The 16,410-nt window shown below is 41.6% G+C and overlaps 1 protein-coding gene across 21 annotated transcripts in view; it reads left to right on the top strand.

Annotated features, from left to right (window-relative positions):
* AKAP13 (A-kinase anchoring protein 13) overlaps positions 1 to 16,410 on the top strand; it is a 278,974-nt gene that overhangs the window by 151,227 nt on the left and 111,337 nt on the right. For all 21 annotated transcript variants that reach the window (XM_034424688.2, XM_087878344.1, XM_087878338.1 and 18 more), the window contains exon 9: positions 1,143 to 1,219. In XM_034424688.2, coding sequence (XP_034280579.2) covers positions 1,143 to 1,219 — 77 coding nt within the window. The remainder of the gene's footprint in view (positions 1 to 1,142; positions 1,220 to 16,410) is intronic.

Consider the following 16,410-nt stretch of genomic DNA (forward strand, 5'->3'; position numbering starts at 1 on the left):
CTTCTTTTGCCCTCAGTCTTTTCCAGCATTAGGCTCTTCTCCAGTGAGCCCTTCCTTCTCATTAGGTGGCCAAAGTATTTGAGCTTCATGTTTCCCTGTTGAACAAATCTAATTCTCAGTGAAAACTAGAAAAGAAATCAGTGTTTCCTGTTTTTTTCCAATACAGTAGATTTAGAGCCCACCTTCCTACAATGAGACAATCCATCTTATTGAATCAGAAAGCTTTGGCTAGTAAAAAAAAAAAACAAACAATCCAAGTTTTGAAATCGCCTGAAATATCTACTCCTTAGAAACACCAACCAGGTTTAAAGGTGGTGTGAGAGAAGCAACTCAACCAATCCTTTCCACCCCTGCCTTCTCAATTCCAGTTTGAAATGGCTAGTTTCTGTCTGTCTGTTTCTGTCCCTTCTTGGTGTTGCCCTCTTTGGTTGAGAACAGAAGAGATGTTTCAGAATGACATCAAATGAACCAAACATCTCAGCTTTATTGCAAGGCAATATGCAGGAATCAGGGCCAGGTTGGGGTGGGTGGGTGGGATGAGATAGGAACAGGGGTGGGTTGCTGGGGGTTCGCAGGGGTTCGGGAGAACTTATAGCTAAGATTCTGTGCAATTTGGAGAACTCCTAAATCCCACTTCTGGCTGGCCCAGCCCAGCCCACCTTGCCTCTCCCCTCCCAGGAGTCCCCACACGGCCGGTTTTGGATGCAGATAAGTTCAGGGCGTGCACAGAGGCTTGGTGAGGGTGAAAAATGGGCCTACTGGAAGTTTGGGAAGGCCAGAAATGGGCCTATTTCCAGCCTCCAGAGGGACTCCGGAGCCTGGGGAGGCCATTTTCACCCACCCGGAGGCTCAAGAAAAGCCTCTGGAGCCTGGGGTGGGCAAAAATGTTCCCTTCCCGCTGTGGTTCAGGAGACTGACTAGGCCACGCCCACCCAGCAACCAGGCAGAGAACCCCTTGCTAAAATTTTTGAAGCCCACCCCTGGATAGGAAGAATTAGGAAGTTACAGAATGAGCTAAAAGGAAACCTGTGTGGGTAGGCAGAAAAGGAAGGGACCACTATCTATGCTGTTTTAACACTGATGCACTGGAACAATTATTAAAAGACACGTGAATTTCTTTCTCTCTTTTTTTTTCCCTGCAGACTCTCTGGAAATGAAAATTGAAGAAGAAATGGATTTTCTGACGGATCTAGCTGAGAACGTTACTTCTGAAGGAACGGTAAGGTTTTGGGTTTTTTTTCCCCATTTTCCATCACTGAGCTTCAGCCATTGATTGAGGAACAAAAAGGCACATGACCACTCGCAAAACTAATTTCCTTCTATTTATTTTTATTTATTTATTTTGGGTCTTTAATCACGAGGAAGCAGCTCTTCCTTTTTAAAATTCTCTGTTGGTTTTATTTTCTGAAATTTTTGCTTTCTGAACTATCTCTTTGTGTGCCCGGAGTTCCTTTCAGTAGCGTGATGGCTGGAAGATAGTTTGAGCTGGTTAATTCATGGTTTGGGACTTTTGTGCAATTGGTTTGAAGGAAGAAGGACTGTCTTTTTACTTGAGGATGGGTGTCGTCACATGGAAGACCCTCTCTCTCTTTCTTGGCAACTTCGAGAACTGAGTTAAACATCAATGAATGAGCGAATGACTGTTTTCCAACCAGCTCTGTGAATGAAGACAGACAATCTTGAAATTGGACGAATGAATGAATAAACCTTTACCATTTGGGAACGTTATCCCTCATTGGCTTGAAAGATTTTAAGCATCTTAAATATCTTAAAAAGCAATTTTAGCAAATTGTTGTTGTTGTTATGGTTCGTCAGCCAGATGTTCAGACTGGGTTTGGCATTTTTGCCTACCTATCGAGTCCTTTTCCAAGGACCTGGCATAGGCAGATGTGTATGTTTTGATGGTGTTACAGATATTGTCACAGGATGGAAGCTGTTCCGAGTACAGCTGGTTTTTGCAATTGACTGATGGAGAATTTGTCAATGCTGGTGAGTTAGATAGGTTAACAGAGTTGGAAGGGATCTTGTAGGTCATCTAGTCCAACCACCTGCCCATCCAGGAGAGCCTATACCATCGCTGACAAATGGCAGTGCAATCTCCCCTTGAAAGCCTCCAATGATGAAGCTTCCACAATTTCCGAAGGCAAGCTGTTCCATGGGTTGATTATTCTCACTGTCAGAAAATTTCTCCTTATTTCTAGATTGAATCTCTCCTTGATCAGTTTCCATCCATTATTCCTTATCTGGTCTTCAGGTCCCTTGGAAAATAGCTTGACCCCTTCCTCTCTGTGATAGCCCCTCAAGTCTTGGAAGACTGCTATCCTGTTTCCCCTGGTCCTTCTCTTCACTAGACTAGCCATGCCCAGTTCCCGCAACCATTCTTCATATGTTTTAGTCTCCAGTCCCCTAATCATCTTTGTTGCTCCTCTCTGCACTTTTTCTAGAGTCTCAACATCTTTTTTATAGCGTGGTGACCAAAACTGGATGCAGTGTTCTGATGGTGTTCAAATGGTGCTCCAGTTGTTTTGGGATTGCACCTAAGGTGCCTATTACCCTTCCTTCCCTTTGCCACAGTCGTTCTGTTTCTATTTGCAGGTGTTTGTATTGTGTTATCCTCACCAGTGCTTTCTCTTCTATTCTGCTGTCTTCAGGCACTGCCACATCCACTATCCAGACTTTTTTTGACTTTTTTACTGACAATTGTTAAGTCTGGGTTGTTGTTGTTGTTGTTGTTACATTTATTTGCTGTCCATCTTGCAGTTTGGGGTGCCTCTGGATGGCTTGAACGGGTCTGGTGTAGCACGATTGACATGAGTCCATTTGCTGGGATTTGGGTCACCTAGCATCAAGGATCTTTGAGCATTAGCCACAGTTAACTCCTAGTTGTCCCTCTGGACATTTTGAAGGATAAGAGTTCCTACATTTGCTGATTTGGAAAGTGGTGGGCTAGTAGTGTTTTAGGCATCTGAAATGAGAAAGATGGCAGAAGGAAGAAGCCTTCACTGCAGGCAAAAACGTCGGCAGGAAACTGGCCTTAGTGCTCACACCTGTTTTTGATGGATGGAATAGTTGGTCTACTATTTTAACCGGCTGTTCTCAGTGAGAGTTTTGTGTCTTCTGCTATTGGTTCCATGCTTCCCTTGAAGGAAGTCAACTCTTCTTCTGGGCTGGTCAATGCCTGTATGGAGATAGTAGTGTGGAATATATAGAGCAATGTTTCTCAACCTTGGTAGCTTGAGGTTGGTAGCCTTGGTAGCCAGCGCTGCTGGCTGGGGGATTCTGGGAGTTGAAGTCCACCCATCTTCAAGCTTCCAAGGTTGAGAAACACTGATATAGAGCATAGCATGGGAGTTGAAGTCCACCCATCTTCAAGCTTCCAAGGTTGAGAAACACTGATATAGAGCATAGCCACTGATATAGAGCATATAGAGCATCAGAAACACTGATATAGAGCATAGTGAGGCCCACTGGAAACGTACATTTAGCTTTCCACACGATGAGTTGCTTAGGGCTTGTGTCTTGTTTTAACGGTGTCTTTTATGGACAAATTGATGTGCGTTATTTTATTGCAAGAGTCTTCAGAGAAGTAGCTGATGGGATGGCTACCCTCAAAGCTTCTTGCTGTTCAAAGTGTCCTTGATACTTTGCTATTAGCGGCAGTTGGTTGTGTTTTGTGACTAATTATAAGTAGACTTTGAAATATCAAACCAAAGGGCAGAACGGAAAATGTTTTAAATAAATACTTACAGTAGAGCTCCCAGTTGGTCTTTTTACTCTGGTCTTTTTAGCTTCAGCAGCAGGTGGCTTTGATCTGCTTTTTGCATTGATGTTGGATGAGACGTTTTCCCTATCCACCCACTTTGCTTGAAGCACATCAGATGCCTCCCAAGTCACATGAAGAACTCTGTACGGTTCTCGTATGTTTTGAGAATGAAGAAATTTGTGTTTCAATGACCCCAACGTGCTCTTCTTTTGGCTCGTTGCATCACAATAAGACATAAGAGCAAATCTGAGAGAATTGAACTCCTTTGAAAACAAGGGTAGGCAAACTTTTTCTAGATCAGCAATAGCGGTCAGTTGGGATATGTTGCTTAGCCTTTTCATTTTCAGTTGGGGAGTTCATTGACCTAGCTTTTTTTTGGGGTGGGGGGGACCTGGAGGGCACTGATCATAATTAAAGTGCAAGGTTTAAGGAACTGAGATTTTGCAATGATGTAGAGAAGCAGAGCAAGCTTTTCCCCTCCCGGATCTGATTACAGATTAACAGAGTTGTAGGTCATTTAGTACAACACCCTATCATCTAGGGGTTGGCCACTCCTGCCAGCTTCGTATCATCCGCAAATTTGGTAAATTCCCCTTCTATTCCCTCATCTAAGTCATTTATGAAAATATTGAAGAATATTGGGCCTAAGACGGAACCTTGTGGTACCCCACTGCTTACTTCCCTCCATGTAGATGTAGTATCATTGAGGACTACTCGTTGAGTATTGTTTGCCAGCCAGTTACAAATCTATCTGATGGTGATGCTATCTATCCCACTTTTTTTTCTAGTTTACCAAGAAGCAGGTTAGTTCTGTAATTTGGGTTTTTCTTAGAGGATGCATATTATTGCTCGGCTAATCTCTTAGGTCAAAAGCCCATGTTGCTTTAAAAAGTGAGTTGTTTATGAGTCGAGCGTGGTGCCTTTCCATCTATGCTGGATTTCAGGTCCCATAATCCTGGGCCTGCTGTTGCTTTTGACCCTGGCTAATATTGCTCTCAAATGTAGTGTCTGCATACAGAGAAGATTTTTTTTGTGTGTGTGCATTTCTCTCTACAGGTTGTGGTTATTAGTCACGTCCAACCTTTCATGTATTTTTAACAAAGATAATTTTTAGAAAAACCAACCACAGTAATCGCATCTCGTGGCAATGGTTTCCATAAATTGGATTACGTGTTGTGTGTCAGAAAATTACTCGAGGGTGGGGAGGAGGGGAGGCTTGCAATAAAGGACGAGAGGCCGCCCATCAGGTTTGCTGCTAGCTGTAGAAGCAGCTGTTGGGTCTACTCTTTCGTTTTGCTTTATGACTAATATGCAAATATAGTGCTATTGAGCATTTATGAAGCTGCAGTATAGCAGGGTTTTGTTTTTTGAATTCAACTTGATATCCTCTGTCTGGATTGGATTATTTATTCCTAACCAGCATCCCCATCTTCTTCTCCTACCGTGTTTCCCTGAAAATAAGACCCTGTCTTATATTTTTTTGAACCCCAAAATAAGCGATTGGCCTTATTTTTAGGGAGGTCTTATTATTTTGGGGCGCGTGGAGCAAGATGGGGCTCCTCTTGCCGTCTTACCTGATTTCCAGGAAGGAAGGCTGAAGAAACGTTTCAAAAAATGGTGCACAGAAATTCCGGCTTCTCTTGAAAGTTAATTAGGCAATTGAATGTGAGAGTTTGCTTTCTTCGTCTTGAATGTAAGGCTGTAATTGCTAGTGTTAGGAGCAACAGATTTCAGGGGTTTTTTTTGTTTTTTGTTTTGCAAATGGTATTTATTCTTTCATGTAAATCACGATTCACAACAATTTTGGGTGAGCAAGGAGCAAAGAGAGGAGGGGGCATCACCGGTTTAATTTAATGGCAGAGTGCACATTTGATCCTCCCTCTTTTTGTTCCTAGGGCAGTCTGGTGGCGTTCCCACATCATGCAAAGCCATAGCATGGTTTGTTTGGTTTTGATTCATCATATTGTATGAATACAGGAGTGGTGCGGTGGCCTAGAGGTGGAGTTCTCCCCTCACAATCGGGAGGCTGTGAGTTCGATCCTAGGTAGAGACAGATATTTCTCTCTCTGAGCACAATGAGAATATATCTGCTGAACAAATCTCTGCATTGGTGTCAGGAAAGGCATCCGGCCAGTAAATACTCTGCTAGCTCCATTCAGTTGCCCAGACTCCACCTGGCAAGGGATTATGGTGTTGTTAAACAATGATAGCAATAGCAATAGCACTTAGACTTATATAACACTTCATAGTGCTTTACATAGAAATAGCATTTACACTAATATACTGCTTCATAGTGCCTTACATAGCAATAGCAATAGCACTTAGACTTATATACCACTTCATAGTGCTTTACAGCCCTCTTTAAGCGGTTTACAGAGTTAGCATATTGCCCCCAACAATTTGGGTCCTCATTTTACCCACCTCGGAAGGATGGGAGGCTGAGTCAACCTTGAGCCTGGTGAGATTCGATCTGCTGAACTGCAGCTAGCAGTCAGCTGAAGTAGCCTGCAGTACTATAACTACTGCACCACCTCGGCTCTGATGATATTGTATGAACACAGCCAATCATAGTTGTGACATGTTTACAGAAGCCATAGTTAAGAATACTATATGACTTAAATTCTATTAAGAATAAACCAGACTATTCCCCGGTTCTTGGAGGAGATTGTAACAGTAAAATAGACAGCTTTCTATATAACCTTTCAAATGCTTTTCATGTCTTACCCTTGTTGGGGTATAAATGACAATCCTAGGAGATGGATATTATGAAATCTTTTCTCCTACTGCAGGTTAAGAGATTGAAGTGGGGTGGAGTAGAGGTGTGATTTTTTGCTACTCGCTAAATTCCAGCCTGCCTTGGGTGTCAAACTGAAGATTTGATCAATCTCCAAACCATTGCATTCATGTAGATTAGATAGGTATCAGTTCCTTCCTTAGGTTGTGATTGATTCTTGGTGACTTAACGGATACATTTCTGTAGGGTTCTTTGGTAACAATATAGAATATTTTACCATTACCTTCTTCCGGGATGTGTTTTTGTGTGTCAGATTTAGTCTACAACTAGGACAGGGGTGAAATCCAGCAGGTTCTGACAGGTTCTGGAGAACCGGTAGCGGAAATTTTGAGCAGTTTGGAGAACCGGCAAATACCATCTCTGGCTAGACCCAGAGTGGGGTGGGAATGGAGATTTTGCAATATCTTTCCCCTGGAGTGGGGTGGGAATGGAGATTTTGCAGTATCCTTCCCCTGCCACGCCCACCAAGCCACACCCACCAAGCCACGCCCATAGAACCAGTAGTAAAAAAAATTGGATTTCATCACTGAACTAGGGGTTTTCCCACCAAAGGACTTATCAGCTTTGTGTTCTGTCCCCAACCACACGCACACACACCAACAGACGTTCAAGAGTTAAAGACCAAACCAGCTGGCAAAATCCTTTTCCTTATGATAATGGAACTTGGCAACAGCCTAGTGGCTGCCTGCCAAGAGTTTATTATTTACGAAGAGGAGAGATAACTTCTCCCCACTTCTGATACATCAAAAGAAACAGCTCAATAATTACGGAGTTAATCAAGTCCAGAGATAATCCAGCAAAGTCTATAGCAAAAAGTCCAGCAATGCAGAATGGCGTAGAAGCTTTCAGCTTTGTTCGTCACAAGGTTTGACTGGCCACCAAGCTCCTTTTTATATCCTGTGGGGTGTGGTCCAGTGACTCAGCCTAATCTCTTGCGCGCGCTTATCTCTGCGACGCTGGCGTGGATCCAGCCAAGACTCATTACCCTCATCACTGTCCATCTGTGGCTGCGTGGATGTGCTTGGCCCCGGCCCTATCTCTTGCCCTTCGGTGGACACCAAAGGCATTGCCAGAGAGGAGGGTCCTGGAGAGGGAGGCCTTGCCAACTCCTCTCCTTCACTCTCGGAGTCCTCTCCTGCCAATGACACAGGCTCAGGTAACGGAGCCACAACACTTTGGAGGATAATTCCATATCCACTAGATGCTATCATCTGCTGTGGTAATAAATCGGTTATCTAACTATCCCTCTGATGATCAAATGTGTATTTTCCGTGAAACATCTCCCTTTTTTATTAGAAGATTAGAGAATTAAAAGGCGTTGTAGGCTCACTCAGCAGGCCTCTTGATCTGTTATAGATATTTGGGTGACTAATCTTTGAGCGTTTGCTTTGAGCCGAAAGCCCGGCTCCCTGCCAGAAAGTTCCAGATGAATAAACTTTGATTGGTGGTTTTATGTTAGGTCTTAGTAATTGCTCCCTTTTCACAAAACAGACGGCTTCTAGCAAGTAAGGACTCTTAAGGATTTTCATTGGACAGCTGGTTTGTTTGCTTGCAAGAGAAAAAGGAGGAGACGGCTACCCTTGCACATCAAGTGGTCTAGCTAGAATGAATCAGGATCAACTTCTTGAGGTTTTGTGCGTGAGAGAGACCGGTGGAAATGACTGTGCGGGCCAGTCTTATTTTCCCCCCCTTCTTCAAATTTTCCTTTTAAACTGATCTTTTCTGGTATGGCATCAGGAATGTCAAGGCGAATGGAAAGTTTGCTGCAGGACCAGTGACCACAATTTCCTGTTGCTCAGTGTGGAAGAGAGAAGAGAAGTTTAATAGCCAACAAGCAGATTACACTTCATTAATCGCATTGAAAGACTGCAGAAATGTGCTTGAGGTATTTGAGACAGCCCTTAAATAAATATGATTTGATACATATACATTTGTCTGAAGTGGTGTAGGGCTTCCTGCCTGAGCAGGGGGTTGGACTAGAAGACCTCCAAGGTCCCTTCGAACTCTGTTAGTCTATTCTCTTCTTATTCTTCTATTCTACATACACATACGCATATACATAGTATGAAATAGAGAGATATAGATATATAGATAGATATAGATATAGATATACATAGTGTTAAATAGATAAAGATAGAGATATATAGATAGCATGTGTCAAATCTGATCATTGTCTGGTGAGATGATTAAGAAGCAATGGCGGAGACAGAAACATTCTGCTTTCAGTTGAAATCTGACTTGATTACTTGATTCAAGGTTTAGATCTTGTGAGTTTGGGGTTGAAACCGTCTTGATGTCTCCAATGGATAACTTGGAATTGAAGAACAGATCTAGTTTTGCAGAACCTCCTATCACCTCATCATGATTTCTTTTGATCCTGCATCTTTAACCTAGAATTGGGAGGTGCAGTGTTTTAGACAGGCTGGTAATTTGGAGGCTCCCTGAAAATGGTTTCAGGAGCACCAATTAGGTAATATCAGTGCTAGAACTGATCACTAGCACTGATGATGTAACCTAGTTGGGTAATGAAGCGTCTGCAAACAAATAAACAAGCTCGGAGAGCACAAAGGATTCCACAAAGAAATAAACAAACACATAACACTCACACACACTCAACCATGCCTCCGTGTTTATATGTTCTTATCAGTTCTGCTGGGAAACAAAAATATACATCACCCGGTCCTATTTGCAGGTGTTTGGCATGATGGATATGTGAGATCTGATATGCCTGTAAAAATACGTGCCCGGTCCTAAAGAAACAGAACACTGTACAGGAAAAAGGGCAGCTGTCATTTTGGGATAGTCTAGGATGCAAAGGTTTAAAGCATCTTTGAATGAACAAATCTATCTATCTATCTATCTATCTATCTATCTATCTATCTATCTATCTATCCATCTATCTTTATCATCTAATCATTATCTAATCATCTATATATCATCTATTATCTATTTAATCTATCTAATCATCTATCTCTATCATATATTTTTATATATCTATTTATCTATATTATCATCTATCTATCCATCTATCTTTATCTATCATCTATCTAATCATTATCTAATCATTTATCATCTAATCATTATCTAATCATCTATATATCATCTATTATCTATCTAATCATCTATATCATATATTTTTATATATCTATTTATCTATATTATCATCTATCTATCTATCCATCTATCTTTATCTATCATCTAGCTAATCATTATCTAATCATTTATCATCTATCTAATCATTATCTAATCATCTATATATCATCTATTATCTATCTAATCATCTATCTAATCATCTATCTATCATATATTTTTATATATCTATTTATCTATATTATCATCTATCTATCCATCTATCTTTATCTATCATCTATCTAATCATCTATCTTTCTCTATCATATATTTTTATATATCTATTTATCTATATTATCATCTATCTATCTATCTATCTATCTATCTATCTATCTATCTATCTATCTATCTATCTATCTATCTTCTATCTATCTTTAAAGCATCTTTGAATGAACAAATCTGGACATTTCAGATTTGTTTGTTTGTTGAGCAAGGAAAAGGTTGTCTCTTGCCTTCTTTCTTCTGGGCTCTGCTCTGGACCAGAACATGCATGTGGTGGTCCAACTAATGACAACCACAACAGCAATGATTTGGGGTGAAGGAGTTAAATTTAATTTTTTCAAAAGAGGAAAGCAAAAGTCAATTTATGGATGTGAAAAAAATGCTTCTTCCTTAACTAACTTCCCGTATTTACCTCGTCTATCTTCTTCCCTTCTATTGGTGGCCCTTGACGCCTTCTGCATAGCACAGTTGATACTTTCAGCCAGCCAAGAAAGGGCAACATAAGCTTCAGGGGGAAATGGCCATTAGGGATGAAAAGGACAACGAAAAGCCTTGTTCTTCTCTCTGTTTGCAAGGAATGGCCTCTTAGTAGAGCTAAGAAAGGGCTGTTTTGCAGGGGAGGGATATGGATCAACCCAAGATGCATTGGTAATGCTCAGAAACTCAACACTTTTTTTTTTAATTTGATTTATATGCCGCCCTTCTCTGGAGTCTCAGGGCGGCTTACAATGCGCTAAGCAATAGCCTTCATACTTTTGTATATTTATACAAAGTCAGCTTATTGCCCCCACAAACTGGGTCCTCAATTTACCTACCTTAGAAAGGATGGAAGGCTGAGTCAACCTTGAGCCTTGGCGAGATTCGAACCTGCAGTAATTGCAGGCAGCTGGTCTTAATAACCAGCTTAATAACAGGGTGCCTTAGACCACTGTACTACCAAGGCTCTCACACTTAAAGTCCATCTAAGCTGAGAGAAAGAGGTACTTTTGGAAAACCTGCCTTCCTGTGGTTTGTGCCCCTTCTTCTGGAAATGGATCCACAAGATACACATCTACTACTAGGAGGTGCATTTTAAGCAACTCCAACCACAATTCTTAGCCATAATAATAATAATAATAATAATAATAATAATAATAATAATAATAATAATAATAATAATAATAATAATAATAATAATAATAATAATCCAAAATGACAGAGTAGCTGGCCTTGGGATTAGGTTTAAATGGATCATAGGACAGGAGGATGTACCAGAAGCTCTAAGGAAGGGATGATGTCATAAGTCCAGAAAAGCATCTCAGTTCTCAGGGCATAATACCGGAAAGATGACATTATGGTAACTATTTTTATTTTTTTATTTTATTTCGAATTTATATACCGCACCTTCTCCCGAGGGACTCAGGGCGGTGTACAGCCAGATAAAAACATACAATACAAACATTAAAAACAATTAAAAGGATATATATTAATTTGGCCCCAATTTAAAATAACAAACCAATTAAAAATATTTAAAAAATATGTTAAAAAAAATATGTTAAGCCAGCCAACTAGAATAGCTTGACAAAGTTTCAGGCATTGTTTAATGTTCCTCACATCTACAATCCCATCTTTTCTCTGATAGGATCCTTCATACAATAGAGGAGGCTATTCTGGGAAGAAACGGGAGTATTAGGGCAGCTGATATTTTTGATTCTTTAGTTAGAGGTTTTCAAAAACAGACTGGACCACCCTTTGATTGGGATTGTCTGAGACTCCAGCCTTGAGCAGGAGGTTGGACTAGAAAATCTCCAAGTCCTTTCCAACTCTGTTATTCTGTTATTCTATGTTCTATGAATACACGGTTTTTTCAGACCATTGTGAATTTTTCAATGTAGTGCATATGTTATTAGCACCTGTTTTTTCCTCCCATCTTATTTGGTTTCCTGATGGAATGTCTACTCTAAAGGTTCTTTGAGATGTACAGTATGTTAACCTAGGCCAGTTCAGTCCCAGTAATCATGGGTTTTCATGATTTCTTAATTTATATTTTGTTATTTGGGTGGCAAATTTGGGTGGTAGTACAGTGGTCTAAGGCACCCTGTTATTAAGCTGGTTATTAAGACCAGCTGCCTGCAATTACTGCAGGTTCGAATCTCGCCAAGGCTCAAGGTTGACTCAGCCTTCCATCCTTTCTAAGGTAGGTAAAATGAGGGCCCAGATTGTGGGGGCAATAAGCTGACTTTGTATAAATATATAAAAGGATGAAGGCTATTGCTTAACGCATTGTAAGCCGCCCTGAGTCTCCGGAGAAGGGCGGCATATAAATCAAATTTTTTTTAGAAAAAAAAATATGTTGTTCTCACTCTTTATGTGTGACAATGGTAGCTAAGCAAATAAATAATGTGTTTGTGTGTTTTATTTTGAATGAAGTAGACTGTAATTACGTTCAGCATACTTCTCCGATATAAGAAGAATGCATTGAGAGGTAACTCGGGTATATTCAATATATCATTGATGCTTTGGAGATACTCAGGCAAGATTATTGCAGTGTGATTTGAGAGGGGGGTCTTGTTGTCTTTGATGGACATTTGGTTCTGACTCTATCTGGAGTGTTGGCCATGCCCAAGAGGGAGGCTTTGCCATCCCGACTGCTTAATTCTGTATCTATTGACTGGATGTAGGAGATGACCAGGCTGAGCCCCAGAGAGAGGGTCCAAAGGCATCATCAGTCTCAAGTTCCATTGTACACACAATAGATCTGAGTGTAGCCCATCTTGAATTCTGTTGACTCTTATCTGCCAGCAATTTTCTTTGACCGTTAGTAGTTCAGATTCTTGTAGAGAGCTTTAAGCTTGGGTTAAATCCAGGGGTGAAATCCAGCAGGTTCTGACAGGTTGTGGAGAACCGGTAGTGGAAATTTTGAGCAGTTTGGAGAACCAGAAAATGCCACCTCTGGCTGGGTGGGAATGGAGATTTTGCAATATCCTTCCCCCAGGAGTAGGGAGGGAATGGAGATTTTGCAGTATCCTTCCCCTGCCATGCCCACCAAGCCACGCCCACAGAACCGGTAGTAAAAAAAATTGGATTTCACCACTGGTTAAATCTATATATTCATTTGAACTTCTTGGACTCCCTCCTGATTTCTTGGGCTTGACATTAGGCCTAGCAATACTACTTTGGGGTTAAATAATAAATCAAAGCTCCATTCTGATGAACCATAGAAAGTGATAAATATAGAACTAAGCATCTATTGAGCAGGAAATGTAGCACTGTATCAAATAGGGCAGTTTTGTGTTTGATATTTTTGCTGCTAGATGCAAAAACGTGTTTGGAAAAACCGAAGCATGCTTCAGGATCCCTTAAGTCCTGTTCCCTGCCACTGAATCTGTTCCATTGCATGAGATGAAGTGCTGCTTCTGCTCCGCTTCAAAGTGGCAGTTAGCTTTCTCCTTAAATGCAGGGAGGGAAATGTGGGATTGACCTCAAAGAACAAATGCTGACTTATCAATATGGACAGTTGCCTTGGGTGGGAGGAGAAGGGCTCAAAAGCCCTGGACATTACCAAAACAGATGACCGCATTATGTAATCTGGAAGGAAAATATTTTTTTTTTCCTTTTGGATAAGGTTGCTGCATATGAAGGCAAGAGCAAAACAGGAAAAAAAAAGCATGACTTAAAAAGGAGATTTCCCAAGCAATGTTGGGTAAAAATACCTACCTACCTACCTACCTACCTCTATCTGTCTGTCTGTCTCTGTCTCTGTTTCTTTTCTCTCTCTCTCTTTCATCTATCAATCCATCCATCTACCTATCATCTCTGTAATCTCTGTCTGTCTGTCTGTCTATCCATCCATCCATCCATCCATCCATCCATCCATCCATCCATCCATCCATCTATCCATCATCTATCTATCTATTTCTCTATCTCTTCTCTCTCTCTCATCTATCAATCCATCCATCCATCCATCCACCTATCCTCTCTGTAATCTCTGTCTGTCTGTCTGTCTATCATCTATCTATCTATCTATCTATCTATCTATCTATCTATCTATCTATCTATCTATCTATCTATCTATCTATCTATCTATCTATCTATCTATCTATCTATCTATTTCTATCTACAGCCCAACTATACAGCTGCCCAACTCATTCATAGCTGACTCCATTTCAATGCTCAGTGAATCTACTGGATGGTCAATCATCCTGATATTCTGTCTTGAATCTCACATTAGACTTGCTACATCAGTTCCTCATTTTGGGGCAACTGAACGGTGGAGTGACATGTGGAGGATAAAACCAGAAAGGGACCCAAAGGCAGGAAAGCCAACTGTGTACATTTTGATAGACTCACTGAGTCTAGGATGTCTCTGCCAATAAGTATATCTAATGTCTCATGGATGGTTTAATATAGAGGGAGCTGCTCTACTGGTAGACTTCGACATATGACCACAATGGAGCCCAAAGTTTGCATTGTTAAGCAAGGCAGTTAAGTGAGTTTTGCCCCATTTTATGATCTTTAGGGCCACAGTCATTATGCGAATGACTGCAGTTATTAAATGAATCATGGAATCAAGGAAATCTGGTTTCCCCCATTGACTTTCCCTGGCAGAAGCCAGCTGGAAAGGTTGAAAATGGAATCACATGTGCAACTGCCATAAACACTGTCATAAAAGTTGCCAAGCAATAGCACTTAGACTTATATACCGCTGTACAGTGCTTTTACAGCCCTCTCTAAGCGGTTTACAGAGTCAGTCTATTTTCCCCAACGATCTGGGTCTTCATTTTACCCACTTCAGAATGGGTACCCACTTCAGAAGGATGGGAGGCTGAGTCAACCTTGAGCCCTGGTGAGATTTGAACTGCTGAACTGCAGCAGGCAGTCGGCAGAAGTAACCTGCAGTACTGCACTCTAACCACTGCGCCACCGAGGCTGAAGCATCCAAATTTTGATCACGTGACCATGCAATGGTCGTAAGTGTGAAAACTGGTCATAAGTCACTTTTTAAAAGTAACTTCAAACGGTCCCTAAATGATTGTAAGTCAAGGACTACCTGTATGTATATAGATCTTGGGATTCACCCCCTCTCTAGGTGTGGATGATACCTTCACCCTCAATGTATGCCTTCTAAAACCCCACCTCATTTTCATTGAACTCTTGCTGGTTTCTTTCTTAATACCCTGTTTCCCTGAAAATAAGACATCCCCTGATAATAAGCCCAATCGGGCTTTTGAGCGCATGCACTAAAATAAGCCCCCCCCCGAATATAATCCCTCCCCAAAAATATTTAAATGCAGAGCTGGAAATCAGGTAAGACGGCAAGAGGAGCCCCATCTTGTTCCACACGCCCCAAAATAATAAGACCTCCCCAAAAATAAGGCCAAGCGCTTATTTCGAGGTTCAAACAAAAAATTAATAAGACAGGGTCTTATTTTCGGGGAAACATGGGTAAGCCACAGTCACAAACCAGGAATAAAACTAACTGACTGGGCATCGTGGTTACAAGGCACAGGGATGCCAATATCCTGGGTGACATTTTTCCGAAACAAAATATTTATGTGACAATTCTTTAAGTAAAGTTCTGGTGGAGGTAAATGAAGAAAAAGTTTACACAATGAGCTTTTGGGATCAGAGGTGGTATTCAGCCGGTTCAGACCGGTTCGGGCAAACCAGTAGGGGAAATGGTGGGTGGCCCCACCCCCACCCTTCCCGGCTCTATGCTGTCTTATTTAGGCATGTTTTTGAGGCCAGGTGCATGCACGGAAGGTGCATGCATAAAAGATGCGTGCGCGGTGAACTGGCGGTAACAAAAAGTGAAACTAACCGCTGTTCGGGATGCTTTTTCATGTATCATCCACCTCTGTAGCTCACAAAAAGAAAAAAGAAAAGCGCCTTTTCTCAAAGGATCAGTTGTAAAATTCACTGTGCAAGAAGGAAACTGAAAAGCCCAGAAGCTTTTTTTTTACCACAAGAAAAGTTTGGTTTGTTGGCACGTTATTTGGCAGGCTCTACTGCCCGTTAGGTCTGAACGTTTAAAAGAGGCAGGTCACGTAGGAAAATAAATGGATGCAAGCATCCCTCTCATGATGTTCAGAGGAACTGTCCTTTTGACCTTCCTGCACTTACAAAGCCTATCGGGGGAATATGTGCCGTTGCCCCAGCCGTTTCAGAGAGTGACTGTTCTCACCCAGAAGATAGGAGACAGGCAGGCTAATGAACTCCAAGAACCTGGCACTGGCCTGTTTAACATCAGGGCTTTTCCTCCAGAGATGTCACCAGGCTCTTGGTCTGGGCTGCCTCTCCGTTATTTCATGTTTATTTTGCCTTTCTTTCCAAGGCATTGGTGCACAAGAAGGGAAGCTATATGCATGAAGTTTTTCCTCCCCTCCCCTTGCCCTCCCTTGCCCTCCCCTTCCCTCCCCTCCCCTCTCTTCCATCCCTTGCCCTCCCCTCCCCTTCCTTTCTCTCCCTTGTCTTCCCTTTCTTGCTCTCCCCTCCCCTTCCCTTCCTTGTCCACCAGTTCCCT

The sequence above is a fragment of the Pantherophis guttatus genome, chromosome 13 (genome assembly GCF_059756535.1).
Source record: "Pantherophis guttatus breed Tessera chromosome 13, ASM5975653v1, whole genome shotgun sequence".
Lineage (NCBI taxonomy): Eukaryota > Metazoa > Chordata > Lepidosauria > Squamata > Colubridae > Pantherophis > Pantherophis guttatus.